This window comes from Staurois parvus, unplaced genomic scaffold, assembly GCF_062004578.1.
Source record: "Staurois parvus isolate SC_StPar_1 unplaced genomic scaffold, SC_StPar_1.0 ptg003319l, whole genome shotgun sequence".
NCBI lineage: Eukaryota > Metazoa > Chordata > Amphibia > Anura > Ranidae > Staurois > Staurois parvus.
The window spans coordinates 19,473-41,406 of NW_028321115.1; the positions used below are offsets into that span (position 1 = coordinate 19,473).

Here is a 21,934-nt window from a genome sequence, read left to right on the forward strand (position 1 = left end):
GCGGATGTCGCGGAGATGGTGGAGATATTGGAGATGGTGGAGGTGGTGGAGATGGTGGAGGTGGAGGTGTTAGAAATGGTGGAGGTGTTGGAGATGGTCGAGGTGGTGGAGGTAGATGGTGGAGGTGCTGGAGATGGTGAAGATGGTGGAGAAGGACATGCTAGAAATAGTGGAGATGGTAGAGGTGTTGGAGATGGTGAAGATGGTGGAGGTGTTGGAGATGGTGAAGGTGGTGGAGATGGAGGAGGTGGTGGGGATGTTGAAGGTGTTGTAGATGGTGGAAATGGAGGAGGTGGTGGAGATGGAGGAGGTGGTGGGGATGTTGAAGGTGTTGGAGATGGTGGAAATGGAGGAGGTGGTGGAGATGGAGGAGGTGGTAGGGATGGTGGAGGTGTTGGAGATGGTGAAGATGATGGAGATGGAGGAGTTGGTGGAGATGGAGGAGGTGGTGGGGATGTTGGAGGTGTTGGAGATGGTGAAGATGGTGGAGATGGAGGAGGTGGTGGAGATGGAGGAGGTGGTGGAGATAGAGGAGGTGGTGGGGATGGTGGAGATGGAGGAGGTGGTGGGGATGGTGGAGGTGTTGGAGATGGTGAAGATGGTAGAGATGGAGGAGGTGGTGGGGATGGTGGAGGTGTTGGAGATGGTGGAGATGGTATAGATGGAGGAGGTGGTGGGGAAGGTGGAGATTGAGGAGGTGGTGGGGATGGTGGAGGTGTTGGAGATGCTGAAGATGGTGGAGATGGAGGAGGTGGTGGGGATGGTGGAGATAGAGGAAGTGGTGGGGATGGTGGAGATGGAGGAGATGATGGAGGTGTTGGAGATGGTGAAGATGGTAGAGATGGAGGAGGTGGTGGGGATGGAGTAGTGTTGGAGATGGTGAAGATGGTAGAGATGGTGGAGATGTTGATGGTACACACAGGTTGTCATGTTGTAGAGTTGAGTTTGTGGATCACAGAAGAGTAGGCCTCATTGGTCCAGTTTCTCTGTAATTCTCTATGTTCAGACACGAAGCTCCAAGTCTTCTCCAATGACTAAAGCTGAATTCATTTTCTCTCATTTAGGTGGCTGAACACGTTAGGAATGTCGGCCAATCAAGGCATTGATGTTGTGATCCGACATTCGTTCTTTGATCATGGATACAACCATCTGGTGGATCAGAACTTTAACCCGCTGCCGGTAAGGTTATAATGACTGTAATGATGGCTCCATCGTCTGTCTCTCGGTATTTAATAGACGTGATCTCAGGGAAATATGGAGCTCTTCTCGGGGATAATGAAAATTACTGTCAGACCGTTGTCGGCGCTCGTCTATGATTGGCCTAATAATTGGATACGATTATAACTACAGAAATATCTGCAGGAGATAAAAGTTCATTTTACAAAAAAATAACAAAACCCAAAACCCCTCATTTCTGTGCCGTGTGAGATGGAGGTGTGAGATGCGAAATGGAGGTGTGAGATGAGGGATGGAGGTGTGAGATGGAGGTGTGAGATGTGGGATGGAGGTGTGAGATGTGAGATGGAGGTGTGAGATGCGGGATGGAGGTGTGAGATGTAGGATGGAGGTGAGATGAGGGATGGAGGTGTGAGATGAGGGATGGAGGTGTGAGATGTAGGATGGAGGTGAGATGAGGGATGGAGGTGTGAGATGTGAGATGGAGGTGTGAGATGTGGGATGGAGGTGTGAGATGTGAGATGGAGGTGTGAGATGCGGGATGGAGGTGTGAGATGTAGGATGGAGGTGAGATGAGGGATGGAGGTGTGAGATGAGGGATGGAGGTGTGAGATGAGGGATGGAGGTGTGAGATGTGGGATGGAGGTGTGAGATGAGGGATGGAGGTGTGAGATGTAGGATGGAGGTGAGATGAGGGATGGAGGTGTGAGATGTGGGATGGAGGTGTGAGATGGAGGTGTGAGATGAGGGATGGAGGTGTGAGATGTGGGATGGAGGTGTGAGATGTGAGATGGAGGTGTGAGATGCGGGATGGAGGTGTGAGATGTAGGATGGAGGTGAGATGAGGGATGGAGGTGTGAGATGAGGGATGGAGGTGTGAGATGTAGGATGGAGGTGAGATGAGGGATGGAGGTATGAGATGTGGGATGGAGGTGTGAGATGAGGGATGGAGGTGTGAGATGTAGGATGGAGGTGAGATGAGGGATGTAGGTGTGAGATGTGGGATGGAGGTGTGAGATGGAGGTGTGAGATGAGGGATGGAGGTGTGAGATGGAGGTGTGAGATGAGGGATGTAGGTGTGAGATGTAGGATGGAGGTGAGATGAGGGATGGAGGTGTGAGATGTGGGATGGAGGTGTGAGATGGAGGTGTGAGATGAGGGATGTAGGTGTGAGATGTAGGATGGAGGTGAGATGAGGGATGGAGGTGTGAGATGTGGGATGGAGGTGTGAGATGAGGGATGGAGGTGTGAGATGGGGGATGGAGGTGTGAGATGCGGGATGGAGGTGAGATGGGAGATGGAGGTGTGAGATGAGGGATGGAGGTGTGAGATGGAGGTGTGAGATGGAGGTGTGAGATGAGGGATGGAGGTGTGAGATGAGGGATGGAGGTGTGAGATGCGGGATGGAGGTGTGAGATGTAAGATGTGGGATGGAGGTGTGAGATGGAGGTGTGAGATGAGGGATGGAGGTGTGAGATGGAGGTGTGAGATGCGGGATGGAGGTGTGAGATGTGGGATGGAGGTGTGAGATGAGGGATGGAGGTGTGAGATGGAGGTGTGAGATGGAGGTGTGAGATGTGGGATGGAGGTGTGAGATGGAGGTGTGAGATGTGAGATGAGGGATGGAGGTGTGAGATTCGGGATGGAGGTGTGAGATGCGGGATGGAGGTGTGAGATTCGGGATGGAGGTGTGAGATGCGGGATGGAGGTGTGAGATTCGGGATGGAGGTGTGAGATGCGGGATGGCGGTGTGAGATGGAGGTGTGAGATGAGGGATGGAGGTGTGAGATGTGGGATGGAGGTGTGAGATGGAGGTGTGAGATGAGGGATGGAGGTGTGAGATGAGGGATGGAGGTGTGAGATGGAGGTGTGAGATGCGGGATGGCGGTGTGAGATGGAGGTGTGAGATGAGGGATGGAGGTGTGAGATTCGGGATGGAGGTGTGAGATGCGGGATGGAGGTGTGAGATGTAGGATGGAGGTGAGATGAGGGATGGAGGTGTGAGATGAGGGATGGAGGTGTGAGATGTAGGATGGAGGTGAGATGAGGGATGGAGGTATGAGATGTGGGATGGAGGTGTGAGATGAGGGATGGAGGTGTGAGATGTAGGATGGAGGTGAGATGAGGGATGTAGGTGTGAGATGTGGGATGGAGGTGTGAGATGGAGGTGTGAGATGAGGGATGGAGGTGTGAGATGGAGGTGTGAGATGAGGGATGTAGGTGTGAGATGTAGGATGGAGGTGAGATGAGGGATGGAGGTGTGAGATGTGGGATGGAGGTGTGAGATGGAGGTGTGAGATGAGGGATGTAGGTGTGAGATGTAGGATGGAGGTGAGATGAGGGATGGAGGTGTGAGATGTGGGATGGAGGTGTGAGATGAGGGATGGAGGTGTGAGATGGGGGATGGAGGTGTGAGATGCGGGATGGAGGTGAGATGGGAGATGGAGGTGTGAGATGAGGGATGGAGGTGTGAGATGGAGGTGTGAGATGGAGGTGTGAGATGAGGGATGGAGGTGTGAGATGAGGGATGGAGGTGTGAGATGCGGGATGGAGGTGTGAGATGTAAGATGTGGGATGGAGGTGTGAGATGGAGGTGTGAGATGAGGGATGGAGGTGTGAGATGGAGGTGTGAGATGCGGGATGGAGGTGTGAGATGTGGGATGGAGGTGTGAGATGAGGGATGGAGGTGTGAGATGGAGGTGTGAGATGGAGGTGTGAGATGTGGGATGGAGGTGTGAGATGGAGGTGTGAGATGTGAGATGAGGGATGGAGGTGTGAGATTCGGGATGGAGGTGTGAGATGCGGGATGGAGGTGTGAGATTCGGGATGGAGGTGTGAGATGCGGGATGGAGGTGTGAGATTCGGGATGGAGGTGTGAGATGCGGGATGGCGGTGTGAGATGGAGGTGTGAGATGAGGGATGGAGGTGTGAGATGTGGGATGGAGGTGTGAGATGGAGGTGTGAGATGAGGGATGGAGGTGTGAGATGAGGGATGGAGGTGTGAGATGGAGGTGTGAGATGCGGGATGGCGGTGTGAGATGGAGGTGTGAGATGAGGGATGGAGGTGTGAGATTCGGGATGGAGGTGTGAGATGCGGGATGGAGGTGTGAGATGTGAGATGAGGGATGGAATTTGTTGTTGTATTCTGTCTCTCAGTGTTACACCGAACATTCCATTGTTAGACCGATCATTTCTGTGTGAGGGGGGGGGAACATTCCATTGTTAGACCGATCATTTCTGTGTGAGGGGCGAACATTCCATTGTTAGACCGATCATTTCTGTGTGAGGGGCGAACATTCCATTGTTAGACCGATCGTTTCTGTGTGAGGGGCGAACATTCCATTGTTAGACCGATCATTTCTGTGTGAGGGGCGAACATTCCATTGTTAGACCGATCGTTTCTGTGTGAGGGGCGAACATTCAGCATCAGGGGGGAGCAAATACGTATTTCCTTCACTGTATATATGAAATATCCCGACCTGGAATTCCTCTTCAACCCTTTGTTAGGACAGGCAGTGTTCAAATCTAGTTTACAACTGATAGTGAGATCTGCCAGCACAGTAAAACTAAATATAGAGTACAGAGTTCAATATGGCGAAACCCCCACCCCCTCATACAAGAGAACAAAGTTACATTTTTCGGAGTGATGAGAAATGAGCGATTTTCTTGAGTTTCTGTCCTGCAATGGAAAGTGTGTCCCCGACATACGGGGTCCCAGTGTGGCTGCAGAGGTGGGAATCCATTTCAAGGTTCCGTTGATCCGGTTTGGATTTCTTTCCATGCGATTTATTGGTGGCGATTTTTCTTGAATTCAGAAAGTCGTTTATTTTTGTCGTTTGCCGGAGAACGATCGGTTGGACAGACGGACGACTCTCTTCAGCTGAGTAATTAGGGAACACATTTCAGCAAGAAACCATCGAATGTAAAGAGACGACGCGGCTTCCAGCATATGGCCCCCCCATAGTGTCTGCTCCCCTCCCCCGGTCACTGGTTCCCCCCCATAGTGTCTGCACCCCTCCCCCAGTCACTGGTTCCCTCCCATAGTGTCTGCACCCCTCCCCCGGTCACTGGTTCCCCCCCATAGTGTCTGCTCCCCTCCCCCGGTCACTGGTTCCCCCCCCCCCCCATAGTGTCTGCACCCCTCCCCCGGTCACTGGTTCCCCCCCATAGTGTCTGCTCCCCTCCCCCGGTCACTGGTTCCCCCCCCCCCCCATAGTGTCTGCTCCCCTCCCCCGGTCACTGGTTCCCCCCCATAGTGTCTGCGCCCCTCCCCCAGTCCCTGGTTCCCCCCCATAGTGTCTGCTCCCCTCCCCCGGTCACTGGTTCCCCCCCATAGTGTCTGCTCCCCTCCCCCGGTCACTGGTTTCCCCCCCCCCATAGTGTCTGCGCCCCTCCCCCGGTCACTGGTTCCCCCCCATAGTGTCTGCGCCCCTCCCCCAGTCCCTGGTTCCCCCCCATAGTGTCTGCACCCCTCCCCCGGTCACTGGTTCCCCCCCATAGTGTCTGCTCCCCTCCCCTGGTCACTGGTTCCCCCCCATAGTGTCTGCACCCCTCCCCCGGTCACTGGTTCCCCCCCATAGTGTCTGCACCCCTCCCCCGGTCACTGGTTCCCCCCATAGTGTCTGCACCCCTCCCCCGGTCACTGGTTCCCCCCCCCCCATAGTGTCTGCGCCCCTCCTCTGGTCACTGGTTCCCCCCCATAGTGTCTGCACCCCTCCCCCGGTCACTGGTTCCCCCCCCATAGTGTCTGCACCCCTCCCCCCGGTCACTGGTTCCCCCCCATAGTGTCTGCGCCCCTCCCCCAGTCACTGGTTGCCTCCCATAGTGTCTGCGCCCCTCCCCCGGTCACTGGTTGCCCCCCCATAGTGTCTGCGCCCCTCCCCCGGTCATTGGTTCCCCCCCCATAGTGTCTGCACCCCTCCCCCGGTCACTGGTTCCCCCCATAGTGTCTGCACCCCTCCCCCGGTCACTGGTTCCCCCCATAGTGTCTGCACCCCTCCCCCGGTCACTGGTTTCCCCCCATAGTGTCTGCACCCCTCCCTCGGTCACTGGTTCCCCCCATAGTGTCTGCGCCCCTCCCCCGGTCACTGGTTCCCCCCATAGTGTCTGCGCCCCTCCCCCGGTCACTGGTTCCTCCCCCCCATAGTGTCTGCGCCCCTCCCCTGGTCACTGGTTCCCCCCCCATAGTGTCTGCGCCCCTCCCCTGGTCACTGGTTCCCCCCCCATAGTGTCTGTGCCCCTCCCCCGGTCACTGGTTCCCCCCTATAGTGTCTGCACCCCTCCCCTGGTCACTGGTTCCCCCCCATAGTGTCTGCACCCCTCCCCCGGTCACTGGTTCCCCCCCCATAGTGTCTGCGCCCCTCCCCCAGTCACTGGTTCCCCCCCCATAGTGTCTGCTCCCCTCCCCTGGTCCCTGGTTCCCCCCCATAGTGTCTGCGCCCCTCCCCCAGTCACTGGTTCCCCCCCATAGTGTCTGCGCCCCTCCCCCAGTCACTGGTTCCCCCCCCATAGTGTCTGCTCCCCTCCCCTGGTCCCTGGTTCCCCCCCATAGTGTCTGCGCCCCTCCCCCGGTCACTGGTTCCCCCCATAGTGTCTGCGCCCCTCCCCCAGTCACTGGTTCTCCCCCCATAGTGTCTGCGCCCCACCCCCAGTCACTGGTTCCCCCCCACAGTGTCTGCGCCCCTCCCCCAGTCCCTGGTTCCCCCCATAGTGTCTGCGCCCCTCCCCCAGTCCCTGGTTCCCCCCATAGTGTCTGCTCCCCTCCCCCGGTCACTGGTTCCCCCCATAGTGTCTGCTCCCCTCCCACGGTCACTGGTTCCCCCCATAGTGTCTGCGCCCCTCCCCCAGTCCCTGGTTCCCCCCCATAGTGTCTGCTCCCCTCCCCCGGTCACTGGTTCCCCCCATAGTGTCTGCGCCCCTCCCCCAGTCCCTGGTTCCCCCCCAAAGTGTCTGCTCCCCTCCCTCGGTCACTGGTTCCCCCCATAGTGTCTGCGCCCCTCCCCCAGTCCCTGGTTCCCCCCATAGTGTCTGCGCCCCTCCCCCAGTCCCTGGTTCCCCCCATAGTGTCTGCGCCCCTCCCCCGGTCCCTGGTTCCCCCCATAGTGTCTGCTCCCCTCCCCCGGTCCCTGGTTCCCCCCCATAGTCTCTACTCCCCTCCCCCTGTCACTGGTTCCCCCCATAGTGTCTGCGCCCCTCCCCCAGTCCCTGGTTCCCCCCATAGTGTCTGCTCCCCTCCCCCAGTCCCTGGTTCCCCCCATAGTGTCTGCGCCCCTCCCCCTGTCACTGGTTCCCCCCATAGTGTCTGCGCCCCTCCCCCTGTCACTGGTTCCCCCCCATAGTGTCTGCGCCCCTCCCCCTGTCACTGGTTCCCCCCCATAGTGTCTGCTCCCCTCCCCCAGTCCCTGGTTCCCCCCATAGTGTCTGCGCCCCTCCCCCAGTCCCTGGTTCCCCCCATAGTGTCTGCTCCCCTCCCCCAGTCACTGGTTCCCCCCATAGTGTCTGCTCCCCTTCCCCGGTCACTGGTTCCCCCCATAGTGTCTGCTCCCCTCCCCCGGTCACTGGTTCCCCCCATAGTGTCTGCTCCCCTCCCCCAGTCCCTGGTTCCCCCCATAGTGTCTGCGCCCCTCCCCCAGTCCCTGGTTCCCCCCATAGTGTCTGCGCCCCTCCCCCTGTCACTGGTTCCCCCCCATAGTGTCTGCTCCCCTCCCCCAGTCCCTGGTTCCCCCCATAGTGTCTGCGCCCCTCCCCCAGTCCCTGGTTTCCCCCATAGTGTCTGCGCCCCTCCCCCAGTCCCTGGTTCCCCCCATAGTGTCTGCTCCCCTCCCCCAGTCCCTGGTTCCCCCCATAGTGTCTGCTCCCCTCCCCCGGTCACTGGTTCCCCCCATAGTGTCTGCGCCCCTCCCCCAGTCCCTGGTTCCCCCCATAGTGTCTGCGCCCCTCCCCCAGTCCCTGGTTCCCCCCATAGTGTCTGCTCCCCTCCCCCGGTCACTGGTTCCCCCCATAGTGTCTGCTCCCCTCCCCCAGTCCCTGGTTCCCCCCATAGTGTCTGCTCCCCTCCCCCGGTCCCTGGTTCCCCCCATAGTGTCTGCTCCCCTCCCCCGGTCCCTGGTTCCCCAGCACTTTGGCTGAACATTAGACGGCTGCGGGGAGTTCGTCTCGTTTGAACTCGGAGAAGACTTCCCCAGACCGACTCTTCTGCTACTAATAGGAGACATTAGTTCATGTCGGAGGAACATGTTGGCAGCAGATGGAGAGCGTTACCTCTGAGAGGGAAATATCCCACAAGGTCACATGACTGACCCCAACCAATCGGCGGTGGAGGCACATGGAGGTCAGCGCACCGAGGACTGGGGGTCAGGAGAACGACTTCTCATATCTATGGCAGGTGGAGAGGGAGAGATTCCGGAACATTCTATACACATCAGGACCCGGCCAAGGAGGCCAAACGGAGATCTCTTCTAGGACCAGAATCCAGGGGTTCTCTGTTATATTATGGGGGGCGCTCAAGTCGAAGCGGGAAATCTCGTGTTCCAGGTGTAGAAATGGATGGCGGCGCGGCAGTACGAAACGCGGTAGTAAGCAGCGAGTGTGTCCTGTTACTGATAGGGGCGCTCTAGTCGAAACGGGACGTCTCATGTTCCAGGCATAGAAATGGATGGCGGCGCGGCAGTACGAAACGCGGTAGTAAGCAGCGAGTGTGACCTGTTACTGATAGGGGGCGCTCAAGTCGAAGCTGGAAGTCTCGTGTTCCAGGCATAGAAATGGATGACGGTGCGGCAGTACGAAACGCGGTAGTAAGCAGCGAGTGTGTCCTGTTACTGATAGGGGGCCCTCAAGTCGAAGCAGGACGTCTCATGTTCCAGGCATAGAAATGGATGGCGGCGCGGCGGTATGAAACGCGGCAGTAAGCAGCGAGTGTGTCCTGTTACTGATAGGGGGCGCTCAAGTCGAAACGGGATGTCTCGTGTTCCAGGCATAGAAATGGATGGCGGCGCGGCGGTACGAAACGCGGTAGTAAGCAGCGAGTGTGTCCTGTTACTGATAGGGGGCGCTCAAGTCGAAGCAGGAAATCTCGTGTTCCAGGCATAGAAATGGATGGCGGCAGTACGAAACGCGGTAGTAAGCAGCGAGTGTGTCCTGTTACTGATAGGGGGCCCTTAAGTCGAAGCGGGACGTCTCATGTTCCAGGCATAGAAATGGATGGCGGCGCGGCGGTATGAAACGCGGCAGTAAGCAGCGAGTGTGTCCTGTTACTGATAGGGGGCGTTCAAGTCGAAGCGGGAAATCTCGTGTTCCAGGCATAGAAATGGATGGCGGCGCGGCGGTACGAAACGCGGTAGTAAGCAGCGAGTGTGTCCTGTTACTGATAGGGGGCGCTCAAGTCGAAGCGGGACGTCTCATGTTCCAGGCATAGAAATGGATGGCGGTGCAGTAATATGAAACGCGGTAGAAAGCAGCGAGTTCCATCTCAGGTAGGAGGACCTGATGGCTGTGGTGGGGTTGGTGGCTGTCTAGTGTGACTGCTGTGATCTGTACCGTCTGCAGACCATGGAGTTCCATCTCAGGTAGGAGGACCTGATGGCTGTGGTGGGGTTGGTGGCTGAGTATTGTGGCCGCTGTGTTCTGTACCTTCTGCAGACCATGGAGTTCCATCTCAGGTAGGAGGACCTGATGGCTGTGGTGGGGTTGGTGGCTGAGTATTGTGGCCGCTGTGTTCTGTACCTTGTGCAGACCATGGAGTTCCATCTCAGGTAGGAGGACCTGATGGCTGTGGTGGGGTTGGTGGCTGAGTATTGTGGCCGCTGTGTTCTGTACCGTCTGCAGACCATGGAGTTCCATCTCAGGTAGGAGGACCTGATGGCTGTGGTGGGGTTGGTGGCTGAGTATTGTGGCTCCTGTGTACTGCACCGTCTGCAGACCAGGAGTTCCATCTCAGGTAGGAGGACCTGATGGCTGTGGTGGGGTTGCTGGCTGAGTATTGTGGCCGCTGTGTTCTGTACCGTCTGCAGACCATGGAGTTCCATCTCAGGTAGGAGGACCTGATGGCTGTGGTGGGGTTGGTGGCTGAGTAGTGTGGCCGCTGTGATCTGTACCGTCTGCAGACCATGGAGTTCCATCTCAGGTAGGAGGACCTGATGGCTGTGGTGGGGTTGGTGGCTGAGTATTGTGGCCGCTGTGTACTGTACCGTCTGCAGACCATGGAGTTCCATCTCAGGTAGGAGGACCTGATGGCTGTGGTGGGGTTGGTGGCTGAGTAGTGTGGCCGCTGTGTACTGTACCGTCTGCAGACCATGGAGTTCCATCTCAGGTAGGAGGACCTGATGGCTGTGGTGGGGTTGGTGGCTGAGTATTGTGGCCGCTGTGTTCTGTACCGTCTGCAGACCATGGAGTTCCATCTCAGGTAGGAGGACCTGATGGCTGTGGTGGGGTTGGTGGCTGAGTAGTGTGGCCGCTGTGTACTGTACTGTCTGCAGACCATGGAGTTCCATCTCAGGTAGGAGGACCTGATGGCTGTGGTGGGGTTGGTGGCTGAGTAGTGTGGCCGCTGTGATCTGTACCGTCTGCAGACCATGGAGTTCCATCTCAGGTAGGAGGACCTGATGGCTGTGGTGGGGTTGGTGGCTGAGTAGTGTTGCCGCTGTGATCTGTACCGTCTGCAGACCATGGAGTTCCATCTCAGGTAGGAGGACCTGATGGCTGTGGTGGGGTTGGTGGCTGAGTAGTGTGGCCGCTGTGTTCTGTACCGTCTGCAGACCATGGAGTTCCATCTCAGGTAGACCTCAGTAGAGGGAGTTACAGTTATCTAATCTGAATGATACAAAAGCATGGACTGACTTCATATTCTCCTCTGGACTCGGATGTTTGAGTCTTCTAATGTCTCTGAGATGGTGGAAGGAGGACCTGATGGCAGCTGAATCCTGATTGGTCAGTGTCCTGGATCATGTCCAGGCTGCTCACATGGCCTGAGGACAGAAGACTTGTATTCTTCAGGTGTACACCAGATGGACGTGTTTGCTGCCACTTGGATGTTTTCCTCAGCCCTCCAATGACCAGCACACGTATGATATGAAGGTACACATGACATTGTACACGCAGAGCGAGTGTGTCCCTCGGGTATTGCACTCATATTCGCTCAGGTTTATACCGATCTTATGGACTTCTCATTTGCTTCAATCCAGAACTTCTTTGTTTCGGTTGGAGGAGAAGCTGCATTTCACAGAACCCGTCCAATAAAGACGCCCTTCACAAAACCTCTGAAGGACTTTTATCTCCTCGGCGTAGAATGTTGGCAATCTTCGGGACTTTTCTGTGTCACTTGAACAGAATTTACAAGTCTGGCTGCTCCAGCCGCCCAACACACGTTATCACATATTGGAGGCACGTGAAAGCAGCATCTGAGGTCCGCATCCTGCGCAGGAAAACATGAAAAGCCAACCAGCCAACACGTGTCCTTCATATCTACAGAGCCGTGATGTCAGCATTCCCAATAAATAACCACATGCAGGACCCATGAGCCGATATTTCTGGTAATCGTTTAGAATTCATTGGTTCTCACTGCTGTGCAGCTGCGTCCTCTGAGCTCCGCGCCTGGATGGGGCCACAAAGACCTGAGAACCAGAAAGACATCCGAAAAATTCCGCTGTGCTAAAAATAAACATTTCATACAAAGCCTGACACCGCCAACGCCTGACCGAGACTCCTCCTCCACTCCAATACAAAACCAATATGGCGGCCAATCTCTGCGTCCTTCATAGATACCTTGTACCCACCAGGGAGTGACACAGCATGACCACACTGCATGTCCAGATCATTATTATACAGGATTTGTATAGCACTGGAGAGATTGGGGTAGGGAGTTCCAGAGGATGGGAGAGGCTCTGGAGAGATTGGGGTAGGGAGTTCCAGAGGATGGGAGAGGCTCTGGAGAGATTGGGGTAGGGAGTTCCAGAGGATGGGAGAGGCTCTGGAGAGATTGGGGTAGGGAGTTCCAGAGGATGGGAGAGGCTCTGGAGAGATTGGGGTAGGGAGTTCCAGAGGATGGGAGAGGCTCTGGAGAGATTGGGTTTGGGAGTTCCAGGCAATGGGAAAGGATCTGGAGAAATTGGGGTAAGGAGTTTCAGTCGATGGGAGAGGCTCTGGAGAGATTGGGGTAGGGAGTTCCAGGGGATGGAAGAGGCTCTGGAGAGATTGGGGTAAGGAGTTCCAGGGGATGGGAGAGGATCTGGAGAGATTGGGGTAGAGAGTTCCAGGGGATGGGAGAGGCTCTGTAGAGATTGGGGTAGGGAGTTCTAGACGATAGGAGAGGCACTGGAGAGATTTGGGTAGGGAGGTCCAGGGGATGGGAGAGTGAGGGGGGGGGACAGTGAGGGGGAACAGTGAGGGGGAACAGTGAGGGGGGACAGTGAGGGGGAACAGTGAGGGGGAACAGTGAGGGGAAACACTGAGGGGGGATAGTGAGGGGGGACAGTGAGGGGGGACAGTGAGGGGGAACACTGAGGGGGGATAGTGAGGGGGGACAGTGAGGGGGGACAGTGAGGGGAAACACTGAGGCGGGACAGTGAGGGGGGACAGTGAGGGGGGACAGTGAGGGGGGACAGTGAGGGGAAACACTGAGGGGGGATAGTGAGGGGGGACAGTGAGGGGGAACAGTGAGGGGGGACAGTGAGGGGGAACAGTGAGGGGGGACAGTGAGGGGGGACAGTGAGGGGGGACAGCAAGGGGAAACACTGAGGGGGGATAGTGAGGGGGGACAGTGAGGGGGGACAGTGAGGGGGGACAGTGAGGGGGGACAGCGAGGGGAAACACTGAGGGGGGATAGTGAGGGGGGACAGTGAGGGGGAACAGTGAGGGGGGACAGTGAGGGGGAACAGTGAGGGGGGACAGTGCAGTGAGGGGGAACAGTGAGGGGGGATAGTGAGGGGGGACAGTGCAGTGAGGGGGAACAGTGAGGGGGGATAGTGAGGGGGACAGCGAGGGGAACATTGATATAGGACAGTGAGGGGGACATTGATGGAGAACATTGATGGGGAACATTGATGGGGAACATGGATGGAGAACATTGATCTTGGACAGTGAGGGGGAACATTGATGGGGAACATGGATGGAGAACATTGATCTTGGACAGTGAGGGGGAACATTGATGGGGAACATTGATCTAGGACAGTGAGGGAGGACAGCGAGGGGAACATTGATGGAGAACATTGATGGGGAACATTGATCTAGGACAGTGAGGGAGGACAGCGAGGGGAACATTGATGGGGAACATTGATCTAGGACAGTGAGGGGGAACATTGATGGAGAACATTGATGGGGAACATTGATCTAGGACAGTGAGGGGGAACATTGATGGAGAACATTGATGGGGAACATTGATCTAGGACAGTGAGGGGGAACATTGATGGAGAACATTGATGGGGAACATTGATCTAGGACAGTGAGGGGGAACATTGATGGAAAACATTGATGGGGAACATTGATCTAGGACAGTGAGGGGGAACATTGATGGAGAACATTGATGGGGAACATTGATCTAGGACAGTGAGGGGGAACATTGATGGAGAACATTGATGGGGAACATTGATCTAGGACAGTGAGGGGGAACATTGATGGAGAACATTGATGGGGAACATTGATCTAGGACAGTGAAGGAGGACAGCGAGGGGAACATTGATGGGGAACATTGATCTAGGACAGTGAGGGGGAACATTGATGGAGAACATTGATGGGGAACATTGATCTAGGACAGTGAGGGGGAACATTGATGGAGAACATTGATCTAGGACAGTGAGGGGGAACATTGATGGAGAACATTGATGGGGAACATTGATCTAGGACAGTGAGGGAGGACAGCGAGGGGAACATTGATGGGGAACATTGATCTAGGACAGTGAGGGGGAACATGGATGGAGAACATTGATGGGGAACATGGATGGAGAACATTGATCTTGGACAGTGAGGGGGAACATTGATGGGGAACATTGATCTAGGACAGTGAGGGAGGACAGCGAGGGGAACATTGATGGGGAACATTGATCTAGGACAGTGAGGGGGAACATTGATGGAGAACATTGATGGGGAACATTGATCTAGGACAGTGAGGGAGGACAGCGAGGGGAACATTGATGGGGAACATTGATCTAGGACAGTGAGGGGGAACATTGATGGAGAACATTGATGGGGAACATTGATCTAGGACAGTGAGGGGGAACATTGATGGAGAACATTGATGGGGAACATTGATCTAGGACAGTGAGGGGGAACATTGATGGAGAACATTGATGGGGAACATTGATCTAGGACAGTGAGGGGGAACATTGATGGAGAACATTGATGGGGAACATTGATCTAGGACAGTGAGGGAGGACAGCGAGGGGAACATTGATGGAGAACATTGATGGGGAACATTGATCTAGGACAGTGAGGGGGAACATTGATGGAGAACATTGATGGGGAACATTGATCTAGGACAGTGAGGGGGAACATTGATGGAGAACATTGATGGGGAACATTGATCTAGGACAGTGAGGGGGAAGATTGATGGAGAAGATTGATGGGGAACATTGATCTAGGACAGTGAGGGAGGACAGCGAGGGGAACATTGATGGGGAACATTGATCTAGGACAGTGAGGGGGAACATTGATGGAGAACATTGATGGGGAACATTGATCTAGGACAGTGAGGGGGAACATTGATGGAGAACATTGATCTAGGACAGTGAGGGGGAACATTGATGGAGAACATTGATGGGGAACATTGATCTAGGACAGTGAGGGAGGACAGCGAGGGGAACATTGATGGGGAACATTGATCTAGGACAGTGAGGGGGAACATGGATGGAGAACATTGATGGGGAACATGGATGGAGAACATTGATCTTGGACAGTGAGGGGGAACATTGATGGAGAACATTGATGGGGAACATTGATCTAGGACAGTGAGGGAGGACAGCGAGGGGAACATTGATGGGGAACATTGATCTAGGACAGTGAGGGGGAACATTGATGGGGAACATTGATCTAGGACAGTGAGGGAGGACAGCGAGGGGAACATTGATGGGGAACATTGATCTAGGACAGTGAGGGGGAACATTGATGGAGAACATTGATGGGGAACATTGATCTAGGACAGTGAGGGGGAACATTGATGGAGAACATTGATGGGGAACATTGATCTAGGACAGTGAGGGGGAACATTGATGGAGAACATTGATGGGGAACATTGATCTAGGACAGTGAGGGGGAACATTGATGGAGAACATTGATGGGGAACATTGATCTAGGACAGTGAGGGAGGACAGCGAGGGGAACATTGATGGAGAACATTGATGGGGAACATTGATCTAGGACAGTGAGGGGGAACATTGATGGAGAACATTGATGGGGAACATTGATCTAGGACAGTGAGGGGGAACATTGATGGAGAACATTGATGGGGAACATTGATCTAGGACAGTGAGGGGGAACATTGATGGAGAACATTGATGGGGAACATTGATCTAGGACAGTGAGGGGGAAGATTGATGGAGAAGATTGATGGAGAACATTGATCTAGGACAGTGAGGGGGAAGATTGATGGAGAAGATTGATGGAGAACATTGACAGTGGCGGAGAGGTGAAAGTTGTGAAACGCTGTAACATCCACATGGGGCGTGTTGGAGGGCGAGCTCAGACGTTGACCTGCTGGGTGAAGCGGCTGCGATTTTCCCGTGGGAGATTCAGGAAGATGAAAGCGGCAGAGCATACCTGTGCTGGGGAACGGCGAGGAGAAACCTGAGAGCCTCATTCCTGCCCCTGATGAAGACTTTTCCACATGTCGCCTTTGTGCAAAGTCAGCTGACTGATGACAGACGTGGAACCTGACCTGGGGAATCAGTCACTGCCGTATCACACGAGCCGATCGATCGTCCACCCGGTGACATGGAAGACTCGTCCCCGCGCTGCTCCCAGATATGCTCAGTGGAGGGAAACACAGAAATGACAAAAACGGATCATCAGCAATGCAGAGAATTTACAGAAATGTGGATTAACGTTCGGCCTGAAATCTTGGCGTCGCCCCAAACAGAATCCGATTGTAGCCGGCGATCCACATCCACCAACAAGGCAGAGACCTTCATGGATACATTGTAACCCCTAATATTCTAGATTCCGGGTACTGCACATACGGGGGGCCTTCATGTCTGTAGGGGGCCACATGGAGCAGTCACTGAGCAGCAATAAATGACACCTATGGCACCCTCTTGTGATATTTGGGGGTGTCACTCAGGTTGTAGTGCTTTTCCAGTGACGTCACTTCAGCCATGGAATACCATTTCCCTCGCAGGGGTTTCCATCATCACTTCAACCACAAAGAAAAAAACACACCAAGTCTCCAGGTTGTCTCAGCACCACTGCTCAGGCCTCACGCCTAGGCCTTCAGTCTGGTCCCTCAGACGTTCTCTCAGCACCACTGCTCAGGCCTCACGCCTAGGCCTTCAGTCTGGTCCCTCAGACGTTCTCTCAGCACCACTGCTCAGGCCTCACGCCTAGGCCTTCAGTCTGGTCCCTCAGACGTTCTCTCAGCACCACTGCTCAGGCCTCACGCCTAGGCCTTCAGTCTGGTCCCTCAGACGTTCTCTCAGCACCACTGCTCAGGCCTCACGCCTAGGCCTTCAGTCTGGTCCCTCAGACGTTCTCTCAGCACCACTGCTCAGGCCTCACGCCTAGGCCTTCAGTCTGGTCCCTCAGACGTTCTCTCAGCACCACTGCTCAGGCCTCACGCCTAGGCCTTCAGTCTGGTCCCTCAGACGTTCTCTCAGCACCACTGCTCAGGCCTCACGCCTAGGCCTTCAGTCTGGTCCCTCAGACGTTCTCTCAGCACCACTGCTCAGGCCTCACGCCTAGGCCTTCAGTCTGGTCCCTCAGACGTTCTCTCAGCACCACTGCTCAGGCCTCACGCCTAGGCCTTCAGTCTGGTCCCTCAGACGTTCTCTCAGCACCACTGCTCAGGCCTCACGCCTAGGCCTTCAGTCTGGTCCCTCAGACGTTCTCTCAGCACCACTGCTCAGGCCTCACGCCTAGGCCTTCAGTCTGGTCCCTCAGACGTTCTCTCAGCACCACTGCTCAGGCCTCACGCCTAGGCCTTCAGTCTGGTCCCTCAGACGTTCTCTCAGCACCACTGCTCAGGCCTCACGCCTAGGCCTTCAGTCTGGTCCCTCAGACGTTCTCTCAGCACCACTGCTCAGGCCTCACGCCTAGGCCTTCAGTCTGGTCCCTCAGACGTTCTCTCAGCACCACTGCTCAGGCCTCACGCCTAGGCCTTCAGTCTGGTCCCTCAGACGTTCTCTCAGCACCACTGCTCAGGCCTCACGCCTAGGCCTTCAGTCTGGTCCCTCAGACGTTCTCTCAGCACCACTGCTCAGGCCTCACGCCTAGGCCTTCAGTCTGGTCCCTCAGACGTTCTCTCAGCACCACTGCTCAGGCCTCACGCCTAGGCCTTCAGTCTGGTCCCTCAGACGTTCTCTCAGCACCACTGCTCAGGCCTCACGCCTAGGCCTTCAGTCTGGTCCCTCAGACGTTCTCTCAGCACCACTGCTCAGGCCTCACGCCTAGGCCTTCAGTCTGGTCCCTCAGACGTTCTCTCAGCACCACTGAGCTCACAAGCAACTCTGCACCTCTCTCTCAACTCTCTCTCCTGCAGCTTGTAACGTACCTATGACATGATGTAACGTACCTATGACATGATGTAACGTACATGTGACATGAATGTAACGTACCTATGACATGATGTAACGTATATATGACATGATGTAACGTACATATGACATGAATGTAACGTACATGTGACATGATGTAACGTACATATGACATGATGTAACGTACATGTGACATGAATGTAACGTACCTATGACATGATGTAACGTACATGTGACATGATGTAACGTACATGTGACATGAATGTAACGTACATATGACATGATGTAACGTACATGTGACATGATGTAACGTACATATGACATGATGTAACGTACATGTGACATAAATGTAACGTACATATGACATGATGTAACGTACATGTGACATGATGTAACGTACCTATGACATGAATGTAACGTACCTATGACATGATGTAACGTACCTATGACATGATGTAACGTATATATGACATGATGTAACGTACATATGACATGAATGTAACGTACATGTGACATGAATGTAACGTACATATGACATGATGTAACGTACATGTGACATGATGTAACGTACATATGACATGATGTAACGTACATGTGACATGAATGTAACGTACATATGACATGATGTAACGTACATGTGACATGATGTAACGTACCTATGACATGAATGTAACGTACCTATGACATGATGTAACGTACATATGACATGATGTAACGTACATGTGACATGATGTAACGTACATATGACATGATGTAACGTACCTATGACATGATGTAACGTACATGTGACATGATGTAACGTACATGTGACATGAATGTAACGTACCTATGACATGATGTAACGTACATGTGACCTGAATGTAATGTACATGTGACATGATGTAACGTACATATGACATGATGTAACGTACCTATGACATGATGTAACGTACATATGACATGATGTAACGTACATGTGACATGATGTAACGTACATATGGCATGATGTAACGTACATGTGACATGATGTAACGTACATATGACATGATGTAACGTACCTATGACATGATGTAACGTACATGTGACATGATGTAACGTACATGTGACATGAATGTAACGTACCTATGACATGATGTAACGTACATGTGACATGAATGTAATGTACATGTGACATGATGTAACGTACATATGACATGATGTAACGTACATGTGACATGATGTAACGTACATATGACATGATGTAACGTACATGTGACATGATGTAACGTACATATGACATGATGTAACGTACCTATGACATGATGTAACGTACCTATGACATGATGTAACGTACATGTGACATGAATGTAACGTACCTATGACATGATGTAACGTATATATGACATGATGTAACGTACATATGACATGAATGTAACGTACATGTGACATGATGTAACGTACATATGACATGATGTAACGTACATGTGACATGAATGTAACGTACCTATGACATGATGTAACGTACATGTGACATGATGTAACGTACATGTGACATGAATGTAACGTACATATGACATGATGTAACGTACATGTGACATGATGTAACGTACATATGACATGATGTAACGTACATGTGACATGAATGTAACGTACATATGACATGATGTAACGTACATGTGACATGATGTAACGTACCTATGACATGAATGTAACGTACCTATGACATGATGTAACGTACCTATGACATGATGTAACGTATATATGACATGATGTAACGTACATATGACATGAATGTAACGTACATGTGACATGAATGTAACGTACATATGACATGATGTAACGTACATGTGACATGATGTAACGTACATATGACATGATGTAACGTACATGTGACATGAATGTAACGTACATATGACATGATGTAACGTACATGTGACATGATGTAACGTACCTATGACATGAATGTAACGTACCTATGACATGATGTAACGTACATATGACATGATGTAACGTACATGTGACATGATGTAACGTACATATGACATGATGTAACGTACCTATGACATGATGTAACGTACATGTGACATGATGTAACGTACATGTGACATGAATGTAACGTACCTATGACATGAATGTAACGTACCTATGACATGATGTAACGTACATATGACATGATGTAACGTACATGTGACATGATGTAACGTACCTATGACATGAATGTAACGTACCTATGACATGATGTAACGTACATATGACATGATGTAACGTACATGTGACATGATGTAACGTACATATGACATGATGTAACGTACCTATGACATGATGTAACGTACATGTGACATGATGTAACGTACATGTGACATGAATGTAACGTACCTATGACATGATGTAACGTACATGTGACATGAATGTAATGTACATGTGACATGATGTAACGTACATATGACATGATGTAACGTACCTATGACATGATGTAACGTACATATGACATGATGTAACGTACATGTGACATGATGTAACGTACATATGGCATGATGTAACGTACATGTGACATGATGTAACGTACATATGACATGATGTAACGTACCTATGACATGATGTAACGTACATGTGACATGATGTAACGTACATGTGACATGAATGTAACGTACCTATGACATGATGTAACGTACATGTGACATGAATGTAATGTACATGTGACATGATGTAACGTACATATGACATGATGTAACGTACATGTGACATGATGTAACGTACATGTGACATGAATGTAACGTACATGTGACATGATGTAACGTACATATGACATGATGTAACGTACATGTGACATGATGTAACGTACATGTGACACGATGTAACGTACATGTGACATGATGTAACGTATATATGACATGATGTAACGTACATGTGACATGAATGTAACGTACCTATGACATGATGTAACGTACATGTGACATGAATGTAACGTACCTATGACATGATGTAACGTACATGTGACATGAATGTAACGTACATGTGACATGATGTAACGTACATATGACATGATGTAACGTACATGTGACATGATGTAACGTACATGTGACATGATGTAACGTATATATGACATGATGTAACGTACATGTGACATGATGTAACGTACATGTGACATGATGTAACGTACATATGACATGATGTAACGTACATGTGACATGATGTAACGTATATATGACATGAATGTAACGTACATGTGACATGATGTAACGTATATATGACATGATGTAACGTACATATGACATGAATGTAACGTACATATGACATGAATGTAACGTACATGTGACATGAATGTACAGATTTGAGTAGATCAGCTATGACAATGTAACGGTAGATGTAGTTGCATGCCTTGTTAGTAAAGAAATATTCAGTCATGGGGACTCAGACAGATGCTCATCAATTAGTGTCTGAAAAGCCGGCTTCCTGGATGTGACACCTAAGTCCTAATAAGGTTTTGTCACCTTCTGGGGAAACCGGTTTAAAGGAAATGGCTCCAGACATTTCGGCTTCATGACACCAGGGGGGCTTCGATCTGTCTGGGGAGCTTAAAGTGTCTCCATACATCAAAGGGGAACGTTTCATCCCTCATAAAAGCTAAAATATTAGTTGCAGAGAGATGAGAATACTCCCTTCTTGTAGGGCGCTCTGTGCGCCACACCGGCACCTAAAAATCATATTTGTGGATTAGGTAGAAGGCCAGGAAAATGCAGGGAATGGTTAGGTGGCGCTGGATGGCGACAGTTGAACAGTGATTGGTACTGTCGTGATCGGACTGATGCGCTGGTGTCGGAAATCCAATCCCTGACTTGGTGTTTCAAGCCGGTCTTGGTCCGATTGAACTTGGGCAGGTCAGCACCCAGAACATCCTGTGGGCGGGTACAGGAACACCCCCCAGGACTAATGTCCCGCCTACATCCATATCCCCATAAAAGGAGTACCCGGACATTGGGACATTGTGATTCGTATGGAGCTGGTTGATTGACCAACGGATTGCTGACTCTCTGACTTGCTCCAGTCGCAGGAGAGATCTCGGTAAAAGTTTTATTCGGTATTATTCCCTTTTATTTTATAGTGAAGTCATTTGTGTTTCTTCTCGTATT

General features: G+C 52.3%; 1 protein-coding gene across 1 annotated transcript in view; it reads left to right on the plus strand.

Annotated features, from left to right (window-relative positions):
- Positions 1 to 706: 706 nt before the first annotated feature.
- The window catches only part of LOC149428319 (inactive heparanase-2-like), a 52,005-nt gene continuing 30,777 nt past the window's right edge, over positions 707 to 21,934 (plus strand). The window contains exons 1-2 of the mRNA XM_089667515.1: positions 707 to 864; positions 1,065 to 1,179. Coding sequence (XP_089523641.1) covers positions 707 to 864; positions 1,065 to 1,179 — 273 coding nt within the window. The remainder of the gene's footprint in view (positions 865 to 1,064; positions 1,180 to 21,934) is intronic.